A 23,513-nucleotide genomic window follows, 5' to 3' on the forward strand; every position below is an offset into this window, starting at 1 on the left:
AAAAATATGCACTTCACTATAGAAGTCTATGAGAAAATTAATACGATACTGAGACCAGTATTTTAGTGTCATCTACAGAGTTATCTCCCTTAATTTTGAACTGTACAGTACATTCTATATAATTTATATATCTTATAACAAAGGGTTTTATTTTTACTTGAGCATTTTAAGCAAATTATAAAAAATAAAAATATGTAGTCTTTGCAACCATTTATCAAATTTTGCATGATTTTATGCTGGAGTGCTACTTAATAAAATTCATAAATTTCCATAGGACAATTACAGTAGTGTGTCAGTAAGATGTGTTTGTTGTTTTTGTCCCTTATGTTCAATGCAAGATACCTGGTGTGATGTGTGTGATACAGCCATGTTTTTGCACTGATGCCTACGTAATTAAGTTGATGACATACAGTTATATAATAGTCTTTAGATTACCTTGGAAAATAAGGCTGTTCCCCTGATGAAAGTTTCCCAATTTGTCCAAAAATGGCTTAAAAATAATCCCAAATAAAACTTGTTCCCAATTTATAGTCAAATGGTTAGGATATGGGTTTTTTTGTTGTAACACTGAAAATTGTTTATGACTTCTCTTTTTCTTGAATCAATCATTTCAACTAAAAATTCAAGGTTACATGTTACTCCAGCAATGCTAGAGGTCATCTGGCAAGCTATTTTCTGACTTCGCGCCATACCTTGAGGTATGGAGGAACGAAATTCCAACCTCTTACGTTGTAGGAGTAGGTTACATTTATGTAGTTTTTTTTTTTAATTTCTCAATTTAAAAAAACTCAAATTTTTTTCCCCAATTAAAAAATGATGAGGTAGTTTTGAAAAAGGCCAACAATGTCACTTGCATATATGCATGTTATATTGAGCTGTATATTACTCTGCCATTCATTGATTTGTTTTTAGCTTTATTTACTTGATTTTGTACATACATTTAAAACTTTGTACATATGTTTTATGGGGTATGAATTGTCAAAATATCATGTGTTTTTGTTTTTCTGTCATGTGGATCATTGATTTGCTACTGGAAAACTCCTTAACCTTGAACTCTTGTAAGTAAATTTAAACCCCCATTGAATACATATATTCATTTGTCACAATCTGTAAAAATTGTACCCCTTGTCTGTCCATCAGTCCATCCATCAGTTTGAAAATTGAATTTAAGTCAACAGTACTACTAGCAGTAACACGGGTAAAATTTAAGGCATTACATAGTAAGAAATAATGTTGTAAAACTTTATACAAGTAAATATTTTGTGAGTTAGTTTACATCATTTCATTTATGATATAACAATCATTTTCAACAAATACAAGGTAATTATTATGATGGAATATGATGTTAAATATGTTGATTTTTATCTGCTGGTGCTTAAATTTGAAACCAAATTACATCTCATGCTTTAATTTTGTGACTTTTTGGGTTTTTTTTTTTTTTTTACAAGCCAAAAAAAGGAAGACTTTCACTTTTTTGTGTTTTAATATAAATTTTGTACACAAATACAGAATCAACTTATTTCAACATGGTGAAATCTCTAGCATGATGTCTTTTGGACCTGTTCTATTATATTTACTTAATATGATGTTACCAGTCAGTATAAACAAGTCCAAAATACTTTAGTGTTTGGAGATTTGAATTTTTGGATTTCAATAGATCATCATAGTTTTTATAGGTTTTGACTGAACTAAGAAGGTATAAAATTGATTAGGCAAAAAATTTCACTCTCCCCAAAATATTTTATTTTGACTTTTTTCCCTATTTAGGCCCATTTCTCACTTAAATTGATAAAAATTAAAATTAAATTTGTTCACCCACCCCTTATTTTGAAAAATGTTTGATGGGAATCTAGGAATTTTTTATGATGGCCTTACCAATAAACTGTATAGCTCCCAGTATTAATCATTAAATGCAAACTTCCTTCAAATTTGAGTCGCTGTTACAAAAAGTATATATCAGAATTAAGGTAAAGAATGATCAGAAATAATTCAGACAACGGCATTACATGTTAAGCTATAAAATTCTTATACATAAACGAACAGTGATTGGGATTCAGAATTTTAACATGGTCCATTTTCGAATGTAATCGGTAGTTTAACAGATCATTTTTTGTTAAATTTATGATTTTAAATGGAGTTTTTTTTTAGCTAGAAAGTACAAAGTAGTAACCCCCTATAAACCCACCAACCCCTTTAATCACTATACACTGTGACAATAAGCTTATTATGATGAAAAAAAAGGCCTCTATCACTAACTTCTATCACTGTTTAGGAAGCAAGCATTTGAAGTAATATATATTGTAAATTGGGAAACTATATATTGTCCTCTTTACTATTGCAAAAATTTTGACAGTACTGACAGAACTTGTAATTAAACTTACATTTTAAATATATAATGAATCAAGGCTTATCTATAAATAATGATTTGTAATAATAATAGTAAATGCATTTGAATTTTTTTTTAATCAACAGTTTATACAAGTAGAACAATATTTCTATATTTTTATTTGAAGTTTTTTACTCAGTCCTACTTTTATGTTGAATTTATAAAATCACATGTCGTACAGACTCATTTAGAAAATGAATTACGTAGACAAGGCAAAGCTTATAAATTTTACAAACTTTAAATATAGTTCATCAATAATACATGCGTCAATAATGCTATACTTAATTGTAAGTTTTTGTAAGAATCGGGCAAAATGGGAAAAATCAGAAACTCGCACGTCAAATCCCCACCGATCTGACAATATAATTTCACTCAATGATGCTTTCTGTATTTGAAAAGACCATTATTTAATCTCCGCATCACTGGATTTGATCAGAAATTTTTCAATAGAATGTTAGAAAAAATGAGGTTTTCAATAGAACTTTCTGCCATTGAAATGTTCATTTTCAGTTTATTTCTTACTAAAATGATAAGCAAAGTTCTGTCTGTTTTCCTTAATTCTGATGGTGCAAATAGTCAATTAACATTCATAATAGTGAAATTTTCATACCATGCTTCACACACTGCCTGATTCTTACAGGGACTGACACTAAAAAATGCTGATATACTTTTACCAATAGTAACCACCAAGTTTAATTGAAAATCAAGAGAGATAGGAATCGTCGTAATGCTAAGAATAAATAATTTCACAGTTCTCATACCTTCCATTTCTCGTTGTAAGGGTGCTTGATATTGCCATATCCATATAAAAAGGCCTCATTTTGTAACTATGAATTTAGAAAAGATTGCTATTTTAATTTGGGGCAAAAAAAAACTTGTCTTTTCTTCATCAATGGAAATTATTCTTCAATACAATGTCCTAAGAATCAAGACCATTAATCTACCTTAAAAGCACCAATAATACCTTGCTGTAAAAGTGGATTTCTTGCAATGGCGAATACTATAAACATTATTAAGTTTCAAGGTGTACTAATTTTCGCTATTTTTGTGGTGGACAGGAAAGCCCAATAAATAATACCTGCTAAAAATTGATTTTTAACACTATATAACAATAATCATTTTTTTAACCCAGAAAATTGATACCTGCAAATTTGTTCACTTCACAGAAATTGCGAAAATTAACCAAAAAAACTAACTACAGTAATCAAAGCAGTTTTAACAAATATTTGAACACATGAGTGAATATCAGTAGGTACATTACTGGCTACATGGTACATGTGTGTTTACTTACATTAGTTTTGAATCATATGATGCACATTTAATGCAAATTCAATCTAAAAAATATGATAACAACTAAACAAGTGATGAAGATTTCAATATTAATTGATTCAAGCTAATTAGACAAATGAATATTTTAAACAAATTTTGAGAGTGCTTTACCGATTTTGCGTTAGAATGAGCATTCAATATACAGTAAAACACACAAATGATGTTACAAAAGTGTTTCATCTCACAGGAATTGAACATCCATTATGCATGAATATAGCATAAGAAATTCCTGGTGTTGCAGTTTAAAAATACAAAGCTATCAACTCAACTGGAGTGATTTTTGGAAAAAAAATACTTTATTAAAATTCAATATTTGAGTTTTGATTATTGCTATTATAACATAGATGTATTTATGATTAAAATCAAAGTTTATTTACACTTATTTATCCAACATCAGTAGTAATAAGATTTTTATGGAACTGAAGAGTATCTGCAATGACTTTGATAAAACTTGAATGACAGTTAAGATTATGAAAACTAACATGGATTGATTATGATATTAGCAGTGTTGCTATGTCACTTTTTGTTTTACAGCAGCGCTTGCATATAGAATCACAAGTTATTCACAACTCAAATACAGGAACCACCCCCTACACCCGTGACTACACCCATTGTTTAAAAGTTTTGGCAAGCACTGTATGATATATATTATACTATCTTACTACATGTTTGCATGGATGTATATTAAAGACAACGAAGAAGATGTTCTTGTAAGTTCGATTTTTCATGGTAGCAGCGGTGGGCATTGTGAAACCCATATGAGCTGCAGTGTAGCTATACAAATTACAATACTAACTCAGATAGCCTTAAATTGTCCAGCTAGGAATGGTGATTAAATTTCTTGAGCTGTATTTGGCAATTAATAACATTAAAATAAAAGATTTGAGTATGAGTTTTCACTGGTGATGGACAAGTACATTGGACTAATATAAATACCATAGTAATAACAAATCAAGTCTATAGCCCTTTGTAGGGTACTTTGTACCCAGACACAAACACAGATGCAGAAATTGTCCATTGCTAATTTATAGTCATTTTCCATGGACACTGCAGTTCCAAAGCACCAAATAGCCTCCTCAATAACATCCATTTCCATCATAGAGTACCCAAGTACGGAATATAGAATTGGAATATCATAGTCTAGAGTTTCTATGAGAAGGTCAATGAGATTGTCTTCAGCAAGTTCTATATACCCAAGATTCTTGTTTGATAGCATGAGTAGGTATCGTGCTAGTGAGGTTGGAGGAAGTACAACCTCCTCCTGACAGTCCACCTCATCTTGTAAGACATCAGGAAGAGTAACTTTCTCAAGGCCACCGTATACCAGGTCTGGAGCAGTTTCAATGTCCTCTATTTCAAATACTTCATATAAATGTTTGATTGCATCTCTATAATTACCTTGACTGTAAAGGAAGTTTGCATAACGAATGGTAACCACAGGATTCTTACCGAAAGCCAGAGCCTCTTGGAAATATTTTTCAGTAGCCACAATCATTTCTAACTCATTATCAACATCGTCACACAGACATGCTTTCACATAGCACATTGCAGCTATATTGCCTAGCGTTGAAACAACCTCTGGACCAAGCTTGCCATTGTGTATTTCTCTATAAACCTCTAAACTCTCATTATATGATTCTATTGCCTTTTCAACATCTCCAGCAGCACAGTACATTTGACCAAGAGAGTGAAGGGTAGAGGCTAAGTCTCCTTTGATGTCATCTCCCATGGATTCCTGCATGTCATGTGCCTGTTCGAGATAGTGGACTGCGTTTTGGTACTGTTGCATGCTGATGTGGGCCTCAGCAGACTTACTGACTAACTGATTGTGCATTGACATTTCTTCGGAATTGGCATTAGCATCGAAAACTTCACCAAATGAAATCTGACTTTCACAATCACCATATTCTAAAGCTTCATTGTAGAATTGCAGAGCTGATTTATAGTCATATTGGGCAAAATAGCAGTCTCCCAGAATTTGTAGCACTCTCATGAACTGACGACGGTCACGATTTTTAGATGCCATCAAAACCGATCTTGCTACTGTCAAATATTTCACAGCTTTTTGGTGAAGATTAAGATTGTTGTAAGAATTTCCCATGACATACAATACTTGGCACACAAGCCAAAATTTGTGTTTTGGAAGCTCGGGTAGTTTGTCTCCATGTAAAGAGCAAAATATTTCGAAAGACTGGAAACACATGGAGACACACCTATGGTAATTTCTCATTTTGTAAAAGGTTATTCCCATCAGTGCTAGCACAAGTCCATGAAAAAATGTACTTGAGAGCGAAAAGGCATACTTAACCATGTGAAGGGCCAATTCAAAGGTTGAGGCTGCCCTTGGATACATCATAAGCATGAAACTAGAAACACCCAACATACACATCACGTGAGCATTTTCCAACACAAAGTCTCGTCCAAGATTTGCAGTATTTTTAAACATTGAAAGAGCTTTTTCATAGCTTTCTAGGGCTCTATCATATTCCTTTTGCATGAAGTAACAATCACCAAGCCTTCTTGTTGACCTAGCGATCAAATCTGCTTGCTTTTCATCTAACTTCTCCTCTTTCTGTCGCAATAGATGTAGTGCTTCTCGATAGCAGTGTATAGCTTCATCAATATTTTCCTCCTCTTCAATTTTCTCTGGAGATGAAACTTCCGATTTTGAACTTGATGTAGAGCTTGTGACCTCGTCAGTTCCATCTTTTTCAAAGAATTCACAAATAGCACCAATGGCATAGCTAAAAACTGCATCGTCTTTGTCACGACCAGTTAAGTACCCATTTCCAAGTTCAATTAAAGCTAACGCTATTTCGTAATTTGCCGTCTCATCTTGTAAATCCCTGTAAGTTTCTAAAGCTTTGTTTAATAGTTTGAGCCCTTGTGACATTTTACCCTGCTTTGATTTAGCAGTTCCACAATTTTTCAATAGTCTAGCATAAAATCTAAGCATCCCTGCTGTACCATCTTGGATTTCATCGACAATATCTAGTATTTGTTCATAAATAACTTCAGCCTTTGAGTGTTCTTCTTCAGTTAGAAGTTTGTCAGCTAGTTTAGCATAGGATTTGCATAATGTCAGTTTTATACTATGGTCATGTAAAGGGGAGATAACTTCCTTCTCTTTAATACTTTCTCGCCTTTGAAGCTCAATAATATCCCTTGATTTAGGTTTATTTCTGTGATTAGGTTTAGAGGCAACCTGAACAACGCTTTCAAAAGTACAATTTTTCCTGTCTCCCAGGAAAAAATCCCAGCCTTCATTGTTGATTTCACTCTCAGCAAGTTCAAACCCTAGTGAATGATCTTTCACTGCTGGCTCTGGTTCATCCAAACTTGGATGATCGCTACAGATTACCCTATCTAAATCACTATGATCCCAATCTAGAGAGCTTCCAGATACATCTGAAGCAACACTTTCATTGTCATCGAAATCACGCTTTACGCTATTTTGTCTCTTTACAAATAATCTGTTGAAAATATTTCCAACATTTTTTGTTTGCAACCTATCATTACAATACTGAAGGAATTTCGATAACCATGACAACCCAGCGTGGCTGTCGTCATTGCATTGGTTGTCACATGTTCTACTGATGATCTGAGAATGAATTGTGGGATATAATGTAAACTTGTTCCCTGTTGAAAGTGGAAACATGCTCCTAGAAGGAGTACCAGGTGTATTTGGCAATGAAAATGAGCGAAATGGGTCTAAATATTTTCGACCTTCGTGCTTCATACAGTTATATAAAGCTCTGTTTAAACTATCTTCAAGTGGTTTGCATTTAAGTTCTAAAGTTTGTTTTTGTTCCATATACCATTCTACTTCATAATTTTCCATGTCAGTTTCAAGTTCAGTTTCACAGATTTCAATTGTGTATTGCAGTAAAGCTATAGCGTGCATACATAACCATTGCCATTCCATTGGGTTAGATCTACACATGCGACTTCGGCGCGTACAGACATCAGCAAGTCCGTTCAAAGTCTGAACCAAAATTTTTGTGGTGTCTTCAGACTTTTCTTGCATTTGTTGGTAGAGGAAGAGAAATTGCTTTTCGGCTTCATCTAACTGTGATGTACTGAGCATCTTGACAGCTGCATCGTAGGAATCTGACAAACTTCCACTTGAGGATGATTCTGGTATATAGGTTTGCTCAACCATCTGAAAGAGAAGACATTTTTTTCACAATGAAGATAATTCGATGCAGTTGAGTTAAACCCTGTTTCTAGGTAGACCTATGAAGCTATAGTTTGGTGTATTTGCTATATTTATGTGTTTCTCCTATGCCTATTCAAGTAGTTGTGATTTCATTTCTAAGTTATGGTTAGAGAGAGTAAACTTTAATTAAAAGTATGTTAAAAGTTAAATTAAATAAAATAAAATCTTAGTTTCTTATAAATTTTGAAAGACGTTCATCAGAAAATTTACAAAGTCTTTAAACTATATATTAGGTTAATTGATGTCAATAAAAACGTTTATTTTCAGAGAATCGATTAATTATTAATGATGATTATATGGTCCTTATTTTTTTCTTTTTCCTCTTCTTTTTTACTTTTACTGTTTTGTTTTGTTTTGGTATTGTTTTTTTATTTTTATTTTTTCCTTTTCAAAGTAAGCATGTTTTATCTTCATGAACTTACTGTGATGTCAGTTAGGTTAGCATGTTTTATCGTATATTAGCTTCATGAACTTACTGTGATGTCAGTTAGGTTAGCATTTGAATCAAAATCTTTGTTCTCATTGTCGAGTGTTGATTCACAACTGTAGAAAACTTGGGAGTCAATCACAGTCTCATTCTCTGTTGACGATTTGGATGAGCTGAGCAGGGAACCACTTCCAAGGGAAGATTTAAAAGAACTGGTTCCAGAACTTATGAAAGACTTAGATGAGCTTATCCCAGAGCTAATGAAAGACTTGTAAGAGCCGAGGGTAGTTGATTCACTGCTGGAGGATGATGATTTGGATGAACTGTTTCCAGAACTTGAAGAAAATGACTTGTATGAGCCAACAGTTGTAGATTCACTGCTGGATGATGATTTGGCTGAGCTGCTCAGATCATTTCGTGGGAAGACTAAACTTGGAGATGTTACTTGGTATACTTTCGATTCTTGTATTGGTGCATCTGAAAGAAGAGATTTTGCCATAATCGATGGTTCGTTATTACTAACAATAAAATAAGTGTTCAGTACACCGTTCCGTATACTTGATAAAGATTGTAATTCATAGACTGACAGAATATATTTTACAATGTGTGTCACTTGCTTAACATTTCTTGAAATGCTTTCATCTTTTTGCTTCATGTGGTACACAACTAATTACAGAGTACACACTATATCTCCATAACTTCATGCACAGTTCATTAAAGAGAAAAAAAAACATAATTGTATATCAATAAAGTTTTAGAAATCAAAGAGTCTGAAAATGAATTGTCGCTGCATGATTAGTATTAGTGCTGTTCTGGCATAGAGAGAACCTTGTAAATTTTACCATGATTAAACCAAATTTCTCTATCTTAAATACATGTAACAATATACACCTGTCTTGACATCATCATGTCCAAGTTAAGCAATACATAATAATTATTTCACACTTAGGTGAGTTGAACATACATATGGGATATTAATAAATGTTCACACTTCAATTTTTTTGTTGTATAAGTTAATGTATCACTGCTTTATTTTGCATGTACCATGACACAAATTGCGTCCATCTAGTTTTACTGTAAGTAAAGAAAAGCCCCGCCACTCAAAGCATGGCGAGGTATTATGTGATACCCTCCGAAAAAGTTGTATGTCTGCCTGTCCGTCCCAGGACGATTACGAGATTATAACTAGAGCAAACGGAACAGAGTTTTTTTTGGGGAAAATATATCAGACATCCTAAACCATTTGCGTTTCATGTAATTTTTCAAAATGATGGGACAGAAAGAGAATGTTAAATAAATACATGTCCACTTTCTCTCTAACCAGGAAAATAATAGGAATAGACCCTTTTGTTCTAACTGTGGGATAGTCGATGAGCATGCGTAGAGCATAAATGCTCAGTGTACACTTCCGCGAGGAAAATTCTTTTGTTCTACCCAAACCGAATTATTATTCATATGGCTTATACGAACTTAATATGTCTTTCGGAGTGTTTTACAAGTTTTAAAAAACAATTAAATTAGATATGTTTTGCTATTTCATATGGGGTCCCAGCTAGATCACCACCCCCCTTTTATGGCATGACAAGTGACAATCTACCTATACAAATAATACCGTTGTTTACTTTATTTATTACTTTGATTTATTAGATTAACGGTAACCCTTTAATCTGCTAAAATATTTAATCTACATTACGTACGTTTGCTGAGATAACAAGTTGGCATGAAATTCAAGACAACCAATCAATTACGTAATACATTTCATGTTTATATCCGTCCTAAAGGTTGCATGTCAATTAACTTTTATGCAGGTAACTAGAGGTGTATAAAGGTGATTTGTATCGAACTCAAAGCAAGGTATTGATCTAGTTGGAACAGCCAAGAATTGTTTGGCTTATGAATGAAGTATGTCTGATTTAGTAGGTCATTTTATTTTGGTTTTATCATCAAGCCCATCTACAAGTTATTATAAATAAACATAACAAAATCTGTTGTCAAAGAAGTTGCAATTAAATTGGCACACTAAAGGACATTGATACCTATTTGCAAGTTTTTTTTAAGGTTAATATGACTTGAGGCTATAGAAAACACTTGTCTGTTTAAGGTTTCCTTACCTACCATATTTTTTTCTGCCTACCCTACAACATCTTAAAGGTTTTTAATGAAATGTCGCTAAATTGTCATTTTTTAGTTGAACACCAATAAAAACAAGAAATCCTCCAACATCACAGCGCAGGCTAAAACTGGCCTCAACATATTATACACAGGTACAGCGAAATAGGCCCCATAAAGTCCAGCAACACAAAAGTAAACTGAAAAACGAAACAATACATACAAAGGCCAGTCTTCTTTTTCAGTTTCTGCACAAGAGAAAGGGTTCATTGGAGTCAAGAATTCTTTTTTAGTTTCAAAATCCGTTTAACGTCTCATGACAACCATAGCATCAAGCTCTTTGTTGCATGCAACAGAGAGACATGTATCCTGGCATGGTACATTTGTATATTCGCGATCAAGGGTATTTGTGAGCTTTCCAGTATTACACAGCTGTAGCTCTTTTACGAATATATTGTAAGGGAACTTTTATTCGTCAGTGTCAACTTTCGTGTTTTGTCTAATTTAAAATTCCACTTCCTCATTGATTTTTTTAAATTATGGATTTAATTATTCACATTTGGTTTGAAATTTGAATTCATGGTTTGCTCGAACTACGAAAACCACGAAAATTGGCACACCACAAATTCTTCCACAGTGTTGCACTCGAATTAACATATGTTTGGGTTGATGTCGGGGCATAAATATAAGTTTGTCCCAATTCTGTTGTTACATGTAGTGAAATCTTGAGATGAAGCAATTTTTGTTCAAATCCAATTTCTTCCCTAAAGCAGTGGTACATAACTGTAAATTGAGTTCATAACGCTACTTGAGTGAAGAGTGACGGTTTTGGTATTGATTTCTGCAGTTTGATGCCATAAGGAATTATTTACATTGATTATTCATAAAACTTTCTGTCTGTAAATACACTGCCATAATGTTCATAAAAGGCATTATCCAAAATTACTTTTTTTATTCCCGTCCTTAGAATCTCAAAATTGTTCAGATTGAATCTGTTATCTGTACTTCATGGATAACAAGTTGTCTGTAAACCTCTATAATAATTGTCTGGCATTTTTCATTATTTTTACAATTCCATGTGCTTCACTTAATATACTAGTTAGAATAAGTTTTACTGAGTAATTTTAAACAAAACAAGGATTGAAAGATTTCTTTATTGTGGAAAACTCGCTTTATCTATTTATCAGAAACAAATTATTTTTATAGCATTGTTCGAGTAGCTTTACCCAGTACAAACCGAATGATATATCTATTAGAAATGAAATGCCTCTATCTAACCGTATTCCCTGGGTGTTCGGTTTTAGAATATTTCCACATTGGTGTTTCCCTGACGTTTCCATCCCTCACCATTACTTTCTCAGGGAACTACTTGGTCTAACGAGAAGTTGCCATTATACTTATATCGTGGAAATTGACATGAATCATACTAAAATATAACTGTATATATTAGCTTCAAATCCAGTTTAAACTAGATTTTGCAGTTTCCACTTAATGACATGTCACTTTCGACTACAAACATGCCTTTTTATGTGTTTGTTCAAAGCTTACTTGACCCCAGATTTCGAAAACGAAAAACGAGAGGAAGGTCTATTGTGATCAATTTCCGGTGATGTTTCAGGGGCGAATCTAGACACTTTGAAAAGGAGGGGTGCCTGTCAGGGTCCTCAGAAAATGGGGTGCTAGGACAATATTTTTTGTCAATTTTACAAAAGAAAATAAATTTTCCAATAAAAAGGATCCCCCGGATCCGCCACTGTCTTTTAGATTCAACTGTCGTGCCTGTACTCTAGAAGCTCTTCCTCTTTTCTTAATTTGTATAGTACACGGGTTGATGTGTACTTAGTATAATGCGTTGTGAATGCTCTCTTAGATATTTGTGCCCTGCCACGTCTGATTGACATAGCAATTGGTTTGTGTTTGTCCATCTGTCTGCCGTCAAGTACTTCATGAATGCAAACCCTATAGTACCACTTTTCAGATTTGTTGAAAATATTTGTATTATTAGACTCATTTTGAATTGACAAGTTTTGGGAAGAGATCTATTTGTTGTGCTTTGAAATTAACCAGCTGTGGAAGGGGACGGCATGTGACTACATGTAGCAGTTATGTTTCCAATTACAAATGTATATGTGTGCCTCACATATTGAGACATATTTAACTATACCCCTCAACTACCATTGAACCCGTAAATTTTGCCCATCACTGATTATAGTAGGTAGAGCGGATGAAGACAGTCAGCCCCTTTCCTTTTTGAAGCAGTTTTTGGGCAAATTGTATTAAAACCATGACGATCATTACTTTTTTTTCTCTTTATTATCGAAATTCATATTTGTGTACGGCATAAAGAAACACAGTGAGTTTCATGTAGCATGCATTAGTCTGTTCAACTGACAAACTGTCTTCGTTATTTAAGGCTTGAAATATCTGCCATAGTATATAAAACTATCAGTAATAGCAATGGTGTGTTCCTTTCAGGTTTAGAAGCGTTTATTCTTGACATTAGTTGTGCTCTACTGAACTAAACAAGGAATGAATAACTTTAGTGTCTACCTTTACATCTAATGCATTCAGGCAAGAGTAATATCTCCACATTAGGATCATCTGATATCATATCTACATGTATAATACAGACATGTTACTAATTTGACTCTCCAATTGGAAATTACTTCACTAATTTTAAATTCACTACTTCAATCTTTTTAAATCGATTGTAAACTTGTATTTATGCATTGCAAGAGAAATACATTTTGTAGACAAATCACAAAACTAAAAGATGCAATATAACTCCATTTCCCTTCCCTAAAATAATATATAAATATATATATATATACAAGCGTCTCGGAATGTGACGATTCTATTCGCTACACTGTAATCAGATTAAATTGATACAGGGAAGATAATGTAAGCATGTAGCAGAGTCTGAAAAATTCCTAACTTCCTAACAATGATTGCAAAGCAAATGTTCGGTCTTCCCTCCATGGGATTCGAACTCGTACCGCTGTGACATATATGGCAACACCGCCTGCACAAAGTCCAACTCCCTAGACCACTCGGCCAGCTAGGTTATATAAAAATATAGCTTTCGCTGGCTGGGCCATTCCTCCTCGTAGGATTAATCTAGGGCTGTAACTTATGGTAGCACGGGACAGCTCATCTAGGTGTTATTATGTAGGATAGAGGATTAATGACGAGGAAACCCTCTGTGTATGAGCCTTTTCTTAAAATTACAAACTTTTACTGCTCATATTTGAATTTTAGTACATTTAAAAGAGATGATCTAATAAATGAATAGGTGTGAAATTAGAATGACAGTGTGAAGAATGACTTAAACCTGTAACTTTACGTATCGCTACACTATAATAAAGTTTATGACTATTACAAACTATGTGAATGAAAACTTGTAGGTGTACACAGTAAAGAATGTACCGTATATACCATGTAAAAACCCAACCCAAAAATGAATGGTTTAGTTCTTAAGTTATCGCAAGTTCAAACTGTTAACAACATAGAGACATGTGTATGCATCTGTTGTGCAGGATTTTATTCCCCATATATGTTTCTACAAAATAAGATTAGTGTAAAATTGACCAGTGAAAAACATAAGACTGCCCATTCTACTATACGTAATAGCCTCTCTATTTTGTTTCAAGTGGCTGACAATTAAATAGCAATACAACAAAAGAAAGAAGAAGACAAGAAAGCGATTTATTGACACTTGCGTCTTTCATGTGGATTTCTAGCAATATAATGTCTAAATACTTATACATTTTAGAACGATTCATGCAGTAAGACCTTTGGAAACTTGGGTAATTATCTTTGTAAAGTGCATAGTGCATGGTGTTTTTTGTACGGTTACCCTGGCTATAAAATAATGAAACAAAAAGTTATACCAGAGATGAATGTAATTAACTTTCAAACTTGGTTTTGGGGTGGGGTCTTGGGCAGTTGGCTGTATTGGACCCAATTTTTGCCACCAAATTATCTAACATTATTTTTTCTCAAAAGGCAAACAGGAAAGGGTACTTGTGTACCAGTGTTTGATCCGCTATTACGGAATGTTTCAGGGTCTGTCAAATTAACTACTATTATTTATAGATTGCTTACTGATCTAGTGTGTCTAAATCAGTCACAAGGACCACGAACTTTTGTTTCGAAAGTTCGCTCTCTGCACGACTCTTTGATGGACTTATTATTCAGTAATACATTGTAAGTGTAATGACATTATGTCTGGTATGCAAAAAAATCTACACTGTGTACTAGTAAATTACATGTAAAGCTAACATATCTATTCTAAGGATATATCATTCTGAATGTGTACAAGATTACTGAGACACAGATTTCCGTTTTGCAGCCCATGTTACATTTTCACCAAGTGCTTAAATATAAGACTGTCACACTTTTCGTTAACTACGCGTATATATCAAAATAAAAGCTAGTATCTTTCCTATTTAATACAAAAAATCCTCCAGGAAAAGTAGTAATGCAAGGTATTCATCAACGAATGAACACCCTAAAACGTTACGCAGAATGCCCATAAACGCATCAGCTGTTCCAATTGAGCCCGACCCATTATGCTAAAAACTTCTGATTGATTTATAGAAAATCACTGTTAATCATTGGAGCCGTCCCTTCTTACACCAGTCAGTCCCCAACCCTTTCGAAATTTCAGGATCTGCCACCGATGCCTCCTTTACAAGTGTTTGTCCATGCAATTCATTTAAAAAGTATCGATGCTCATAATCATATACATTTTGAAAATCTATTTCAACGATTTGTGGTCTTTCAATTAACTGCTAATTAACAGAATGTGAAATTATTGAATTGTTGAGTCAACATTATCCCTATGGTAAATGCATGCTATTTTGAAACCGCTTGCTATATTTCATTATTTTTGTTCAGATCAATTCCCTTGAAATTCCACTATCAAGTTTAATGATTTGTCAAAAGATTCAATGGAAGAAAACGACCCGAGAACACACATTTGAAATGAAACTTAACTGGAACGCTAAGTCAGCAAAATGACAAAGAACGTACCAAGTTACTTAGGAATTCCCAGACACTTAGTCTAGACCCAAATTAACCATTTCAACTGGCCAAGAATGACCAGGATAAAAAATGAGCAAGAAAATATGAAAATACCTTTTAAAACCATGAGACATTTCGGTCTATCGTCCCACAGAAAATTCTCCGAGTTTTCCGTTGCTGACACCATGTTGTACGTCCGAACAATATAATGTATTCCAGGAAAATATTTCCAACATTGTGCAATCAATATCCAACACAAACATTCCTTGTTATCGATTGGTTCTGTATTCAAGATGCAGAAAATAATCGTTTCACCAGAATTGGTTATTAGTTTTGTCTCCAGGATGTCGTTTTTGGAGATATTTACATAATTCAAGTAATATATTTATGTTGTTTTATAATAGGTTTGTGGCACCCATTGAAATGTGAACTATTTGATCTGTCATCGAATTGTCAAACCATTGCCAAGGTCGCTTCATCTTTTTTCATCAGGTTTTTTATGCTGTGGTTATGGAATGTGAAGTGTTCATCGATTCTTTAGGGCTTTGCAAATTGGTAATAATGACTTGATTAACTGATTCGACATCAAATTGAAGATATACAGCTCCGTGTATTAAACTGTTAGTAAACCTATGAAGTTTACTGTTGGTCAAACTTTTCCATGGATACCTATTCTTTACTGTTTTGATTTACGACGCCTCGGTGGTCTCGGGGTAGCGTGCTTGTCACGAATGCAGCTAGGAGATTGTTGGTTCGATCCCTAGCCAAGTCACACCAAATACTTAATAAATTTGAAGTCACTGCTTCTCCGCCAAGCATACGGCACTTAAGAGAGATAGTGACGACTGGTTGGCTAAAAGCCAGAATATGCCCGAGTGGTGTGACATGCCTACTTCCGGGCCGTTCTTTCTACGGGCTAGCACAATGAAGATCAGTCTCAGCATGCCGTACTAGTACAAAGCAGGGTCTGTTCGACTGGTCAAACGTTCTCATTCTGAACTGCATAAAATATGACAATTGCAGTTCTTTAAAGGTTTGTCCGTAAAAATGTTTGTTCTATTGAAGTGAAAATCAAAGTTTCCAACGAGAAAATAAATAGCCCAAGCCTCCTCTAACACACACACATGCATACACACACACCGTTAATCTACATACAGTCATCAGGTATCTGAATGTTACATGTAGTACTTTCCATTGACTCTATACGTTAAATATTTTTTTTAATTTAAGGCATCATTCAGGGGCGGATCCAGGATTTCAAATTAAATCCGAACGAAGCGAAGCAAAACAATTTTTGGGGGTAGAATTTGTACACAAAATCGAGATTTCGTTAAAAAAAAAAGCCCAATTTTAGGGGGGCGTATGCCCAGCACGCCCGTCCTTTGATCTGCGACTGATATTTACAAGTCCTACAGTGGGTGTTTATATCATGCATATGTCAATGACAGACGAAAACTAACGCTGAACTCCAACATCCTTTTATTCCATGATTAGATTTGGATTTCCAGACTGAATTATTGATAACTTAAAATTCAATGTTCTAATGAATGGTAGCGTGTACATTTCTCTTTTTACGTGGGTTATGAAACTTTAAAAAGTAAGCGTTCTTCAAAACTCGACCTACGATGTTGATCATTTGTATTAAATTAGAATTACGATTGTGTTCAACGCCTTGTTGTAAACGACAATAACATTAGAATGTGCATGACATGTATTTTCGCATCCAATAGATTCAGTAGTTCCTACAAAAAATGATTCTTATTGTCACAAACCATTCTGGCTGTTTTATGTTTAACTTTCTCATGATCGACATTTGCTACTGTTTAATTCCGAAATTTAACTGTTCTGTAGTGTACAGGTTATGACTTTTACAAATAAACTGAAAACTAAAGTTGTCTTTAAGACCTAATGTAAGGGACACAACTCTTACAAATTATTGGAACGTTTGTACTCAGCATTTTACATCGATCTCATGTAAGCATAAAATAACTTGGATTGATTTCATTCTGTTTCAAATGAAAGCTTGATAGGCTTTGGTGAGATTGAATATGATACAAACATAACACTGGTTTCAAGAGTTATGTTCCTTACCCTTGGTCTACCTCCTTAAGTTGAAAATACATGTACTGAAAATTTTGTAGTCCTTTGGGGAAGTACTAGTGTCACTTAACTTTCACTTATTTGAATTGTAAATTTGCTTGACCCGAAAAAAAGCACAAATTTTAATACTAGACTTGACGTATGTTATCTCATATTTAAGTAAAAAAGGCGGCATAAAAAAGGAGCAAGTTCTGGGCATGCAGGCTAATGGGAATTTTCTTACTGTCTTAATTGGGTGCCATGTTTCCAACATTTGCGATTTCAGTTGTCCCGACCAGTATCACTTATATAAATGTACCAAGGAGTAGACGGTCGTTCAGGTTAAATGGACTAAAACTAGACTGGATTTCATTACTCCTTCCATTAGCGTCAGTGGCGAATCCGGAGGAGTCCGTATTGACCCCCTTTTTTTGTTGAAAAAACCTTTTTTGCGCCAAATTTTGGCAGATACATGTATGACCAAAAAATTAATGATAGCCTGGACCCCATTTTATAAATTGCTAGTCTTAGAGATGAACCCCTCTATTTAATGAATTTTTGAACCGCTTCTGGGCGTTTTTTGTAATACGTGTAGTTTTGTTTTTGCCATAAATTATTTAATTTGTTGTTCCCTAGAGTTCAATCTATCCACATTCATGTTAGTGAACATCAGCTCTTTACCCCCTGTTAAGCATTTTCTGTCTTTATTTTTTATCTCATCCATCTTTTGCTGGAAAATGTGTTTCACATTAAATGGAAGTGTCCGAGAGACTTTCAATGGAGCTATTTCCACTTTCCCATTCTCCTTGTACGGTGATAAAAATGTAACGACTTTTACTTGTCCTATCTCTTTAGTCTGCAGACGTCTTGATAGGTATTTGTCCTTGCTCAGTGTGGCCTTTTCATATGACCAATCACATTTACCTTCTGGTTGGTTGTCGTTAACCGCAAATTTGTCACCTTGACCAAATTCGTTTACCTTTGTCTTTTCCTTCAAAGATTTCATCAAATTAAATATTAAGATATCGTCTTCCTCTGAGATGTCTGAATCACTCTTGTCGGTGTGAATTTTTTCTACGATGTCATGAATCACCCCTTCGTTTCTCGAAATTTTATAGTTTTCCACTAAATTATCGAAATCTCCCGTCTCCTTTAATTTTCGAACCCTTGCCGATACCTCTTTTGAAATTCCTGCCCGTGGAACAGAGGTACATGTAACACAAGATCCATCTCTTATGTCCATTACAGCTGTACTGTGTGTTACTGGAACTTTCGGTCTAGCACCTTGTCTCTCATATTCTAACTTTTTATCCTCGGAATCATTTCTATTTCCATTATAATCTGTGTCATTTTCCGTTCCAGAATCTTTTTGCGTCGCGCAGTTATGGCATTCATCGAGCGCATCATTGTCCAAACTGGTCTGCATACAGTTGACATGTTCTTCTCTGTTCTCATTTTCATGATTATTAATTGGAATGGAAACAACCACGTCTTTACTTTTGTTATTTTTGTTTACATTGACAGTGGTCTCGTTCCCAGTCTTGATTTCATCTTTGCCACTTTTCTCAGTTTTATTTCTGCCAGCTTTCACAATTTCATCTTTGTCGGGTCTCTTAGTTTCGTATATGTAAACACTCGATGATTCGTCTGTGTCAGTAACTTTAATATCGGATTCATGTTTAGCTGTGCTTTGTCGCTCTTCGGAAAGCGACCGCCTTCTCGGTCGAATAAGAATAACAACATTGTCAGTTTCTTCATCAACTCTAGTAATAGTTTTCACCTTTGGCGGTATTTTTGTCACCGGTTCAGCAGGCGATTTTTCTGTATCATTGTGATTCGCATGCGTGTTATAAGATGCTATATCAATGAAGTTTGTGTTAGCAATCTCGTCTTCTTTAACTAAATGTGCAGGAACATAATATTCCTCGTATTCTTCAGTGAAGTAATCCTCTTCTTCACTAGTGTGATTCGAGTTGTCGCCCGTGTTCATCTTAATATTAATTTTGTTTGGCCAAAAAGTTCCCTAAATTTATGGCTTTTTTTCCTAGGGATTGTCTATCGTAACACAGGAGACAACTTTTGTACGTACAACTGTGTGTCCTGGTAATCAGAGCTGCGGGTATCTCACAATGATGTACCTGTGACTAAAGAGTTATCTCCCATATTGACGGCTGCTCCATGTTTTTTTACCGATTCTACAGATTCTTGTCTAATAATAAGGTAACGTTATTTTGACCTTATTAAATACAATGTGTCCATCCACATGAAAAGAATTTGTTATCACCAGTAAATTTCACCTTTGTTAATGTGTACTCATGTCAATTTCGTATGAATTTCTTACCCTTTTCACTATAACCTAACTTTCATCTACAAAACTTTATAGGTTATGGTCTTGAATAAATAAATAAACTAAATCATCTTCTTGTACAGCTTTTGCCTATAGCTATTTTCCAATAGACTTCGTATGTATACATGGCGCCACAAACCACCTCTCGTGCTTTTGTCAAATCTAGCGTTGATGATGGTTACGACTATAGCTTGCTTGATAGATAGCCTAAAACTCCGTATTCTTTCAGACAAGCTCTTTGTAGTCCGTTTTATTGTGTATCAAGTCCTTAATACTAGTAAATCTATCAGTGGTCGTCACTAAAATATCAATTATGTCCCCACTAGTGGATTTTCGCCAGGTTGTTTAGTTTGTTGTGACCGAGCCTTACAGGTAAAACAGTCCGTTTTTTTTTACATATTTAGATCCAATCAGACTTAGTTTAATAATATTCCTTCACTTGAGCCCACTAGTCATTTGAAACTTTTAGAACTGAAATTTAACGAGTTTTCCTGAGTTTTGTTTCGGTTTTAGAGTAATGTATAAATACATGTATAATCCTTCTACAAAGAAACGGTACTTAAGAAGCTTTTCAACGAATATCCCTAGCTTGTTATGTCATCCCACTCGTGAATTTAATTTATGTGATACTCCAACAACAACAAAACGTACTTCAGTTTTTTTTCTAACCTTTACAAAAAAGTTCTCTTCTCCCATGTAAGCAATCTTCGCCTATGACACGTATATCTACCTTCCTGTATAAATCCGACTACATTGCTTAAAACCAAATGTCCTTTTGTTTTAGAGATGCACATTAAGAGCTTAGAAAATCCAAACTGCACATAAAATTACGTAAATAATCACCAATTTACTGATGCTCAAATATACGTTATGAAGTCATTTATGCAGTCAGTCACGCAAATCAGCGACGATTAACTTATTAGCCTGAGTTCATACCATAATTCAGAGAGGACCGTCCCCCACAGCAACGTCAAGTGTGTCTACATAAATCTATCAAAGCGACCATCAATATTGTACTAGAGATTTACTATATAATCTTCTGTTTCAGTTGGTTGAGTTTGGACCCTTGTTTTAAATTTTGTTTTGGTACAATTTTCAGACTTAGACGTCAGATTGAAACGAGATATTTGTGTTTAAAAATGAAATCATTCTTATATGTATTAATACATAAACTGCAGTCTTTTTTTACTCAAAAACAACATTTTATTTAGTAAAGTATCACGTTGTATGTGTCAATAACCCTATCAAATTAAATTCACTAATTGTATGTTGCCTTGTATGGTGAGGATATATATAGGCTTTAAGCCTGCTATTTAATCCAGTCCACCTCATTGAATAAAGTATGTTTTAAAACAAAAGGGTGACTGTTTTCCCCGAAGAAAAAAGAAACACATGATTGTGTTGGATTCACTCCATTTTCCCTTTGTTTATGCATTTTTTTTATATGAGACATTACATTGCAATAGAAAAAGAATTTTTTTTTTAAACTGTCGTCATTTGAAAATGTAAGTCGAAAAAGAAACACATAAAATAAATGAAAAAAAAAACAAATATCGTTTGTTCGGTGAGCTTTTCCGCTCCATGAATCACCTCTTCCATTGGTAGTGTCTAAATTTTATATGGATTGGTACGAACAATCATTTTGTCAGGAAAGACAAACGTTGAATGGTACTGAATCAAAAGGATCGATGGTCTTTTATTTTACATACGCGGACTGACAGGGTGTGAACCTTAAATTGGGGAAAATGCTCTTTTTGTGCAGAAATCTCAATTTTTCATAAATTCAACCCCCAAAATTTTCTTGCCTAGCTTTGCTTGGCCCTAGTCTAAAATCCTGTATCGTCGTCGGTTTTAGATGAACAACCAGTATCAACAGAAAATGCACTTATGACAGTTTGATATAGTCTTTGAAGATGACTCGTCTTAGTCAAACATTGCAATGCAAAAACATATTTGTAGTTATAATACATTTATGAGCATTATTGATGAAACCGTTTTTATGCATGTATTTAGGACAAATAACTGTTTCTTTTTATTTTAAATGCGTGCGCCTAATTAAAGTTGTATGCTTTTAAAAAATAGATGAATTTATAAATGGAATTACATAACTTTTACTCTTTAGTCACAGTCACTTGTCTCATAAAAATAATAATTTCTTGCCTTATCATAATACTATAAGGACCTTTATTTCTGGGTGCAAAAATGAGAATATTTATTCTGAAGATAAACGCAAATTCATCCACATAAGACAATACAAAACCTAACGATGTATAGAGTGCTTTACTACACATTGATCAACGCATAATATTATGAAAGAAACCGAAGAAATTTCAAAGGCGAAAACAGGAAGGCAAAACCTTTAAGACAAATAAAAAAAATTGAGACATCATAATTTATATAAATATTTAGTGTGTTAACTGTAGCAAGAAACAATAACATTCTTCTCAAACTAACATTTTTGAACAGATGATAATTAGGCTTATGCACCATAGTTCAAAAACTGTCTTTTGTACGTCAATATGTTTTAGGTGGAATTTGACAAATTGATAAAAAAAAATACAATACGAAAATAAAATACAAAGATACCAATTTGGAATACATATAAACATTGAAAATGTGGTAGGCTGTACAAATGGTTCAAGGAGTAACATTTAACCGGCAGCACAAAATGTTATACCTAGTCTCGAGCTAAACTTATACTAATCATTGCTTAATACGTAGAGACTTAATATTAAGTAGCCTTCATAATGATTCAAATAATTTTTAAGACGCTTAGTCAGCACATAACATGTGTAACAACAAAAGAAAATCAAAGGAAAAAGATACCCATCCTTCGCGATCTCCATAAAATATGAAATGTTTACGCGTGAAATGTTTGCACCAGTCAATACGTACGTACTGTACTCCCTGTCTTCTTTTTCCGTATGTTTAAGCTGAGTTCCATATCATACTTGCACGATTTACAATTCATTTAGAAAATTTGATCAGATGTTAAATTCATACGTACTTTTGCTTTTAATACATTAAATTACTTCCCACAATACCTTCGGTTTAAAAATAACAATATATTTATAATAACACTTACATGTAAATCTTCTAAACTGTCTGTCCGCCAAAGCATTCTGGAAGTTATATCGGTTCGACATATTTCGTTCTTTTAAGTTATGCTGCACACACACACTATATACATAACATTTTGACAATCCTATGTATTATACAGTTTACACCTACATACGAAAGATTAAATTTAAATTTAAAACTTCTAAAGACGTGTTTTTATTTTGACGGTCGATAGTGTCACGGTCGGTGATTGTGACATATATTTTGAATTTGGAATTCGTTGAGCGCGTTGATTTGAAATGTAAATAGCGCCGCAAATCGATACGAAATGATACCCGATAATGGAATACGAGACCATATTTAGTCTCATTGATATAGTTAGAGCAAATACACATATATATAGTGTCGAACATTGCGTCCGTCTGTCCGTTCATCTCAACTCTGATTTACTAGGTTTGCACTCGAGCATGTTGTCATTTATCAGGATATGTACGTGTATTTGTAACATATTGAGATTGTGTTATCTTTTCAC

At 34.0% G+C, this 23,513-nt stretch overlaps 2 protein-coding genes across 4 annotated transcripts; both read right to left on the reverse strand.

The window, feature by feature from the left end:
* Positions 1 to 1,228: 1,228 nt before the first annotated feature.
* LOC148620665 (uncharacterized) lies at positions 1,229 to 23,197 on the reverse strand. Of its 3 annotated transcripts, none has more exons than XM_088574346.1 (3): positions 23,007 to 23,197; positions 8,411 to 8,838; positions 1,229 to 7,877 (listed from the first exon to the last, which is right to left on the reverse strand). In XM_088574346.1, the coding sequence occupies exons 1-3, from the start codon at positions 23,065 to 23,067 to the stop codon at positions 4,584 to 4,586; spliced, it is 3,783 nt and encodes a 1,260-aa protein (XP_088430472.1). In that variant the 5' UTR covers positions 23,068 to 23,197; the 3' UTR covers positions 1,229 to 4,583. The 3 variants fall into 3 exon arrangements, with proteins under 3 accessions (XP_088430472.1, XP_088430470.1, XP_088430471.1); XM_088574344.1 differs by lacking the exon at positions 23,007 to 23,197 and adding an exon at positions 22,817 to 22,906; XM_088574345.1 differs by lacking the exon at positions 23,007 to 23,197 and adding an exon at positions 15,610 to 16,834.
* LOC148620666 (uncharacterized) lies at positions 16,958 to 21,006 on the reverse strand. The gene has a single exon (XM_088574347.1). The coding sequence runs from the start codon at positions 19,562 to 19,564 to the stop codon at positions 18,188 to 18,190; it is 1,377 nt and encodes a 458-aa protein (XP_088430473.1). The 5' UTR covers positions 19,565 to 21,006; the 3' UTR covers positions 16,958 to 18,187.
* Positions 23,198 to 23,513: the final 316 nt, after the last annotated feature.

The sequence above is a fragment of the Perna viridis genome, chromosome 3, assembly GCF_037379345.1.
Source record: "Perna viridis isolate PV_CMFRI_1.1 ecotype Kerala chromosome 3, ASM3737934v1, whole genome shotgun sequence".
NCBI classification, from domain to species: Eukaryota; Metazoa; Mollusca; class Bivalvia; order Mytilida; family Mytilidae; genus Perna; species Perna viridis.

What these genes read in the sequence shown, in the direction of transcription:
- LOC148620666 (XM_088574347.1), bottom strand. Translation starts at nt 19,564, where the DNA reads ATGAACACGGGCGACAACTCGAATCACACTAGTGAAGAAGAGGATTAC.
- LOC148620665 (XM_088574344.1), bottom strand. Translation starts at nt 22,892, where the DNA reads ATGAATTGTAAATCGTGCAAGTATGATATGGAACTCAGCTTAAACATA. An exon ending in GAAGACAGGGAGTACAGTAC is followed by an intron (nt 8,839 to 22,816) that starts GTACGTATTGAC and finishes CTCTTCTTTCAG; the next exon opens with ATGCACCAATACAAGAATCG. An exon ending in CTAACCTAACTGACATCACA is followed by an intron (nt 7,878 to 8,410) that starts GTAAGTTCATGA and finishes CTTCTCTTTCAG; the next exon opens with ATGGTTGAGCAAACCTATAT.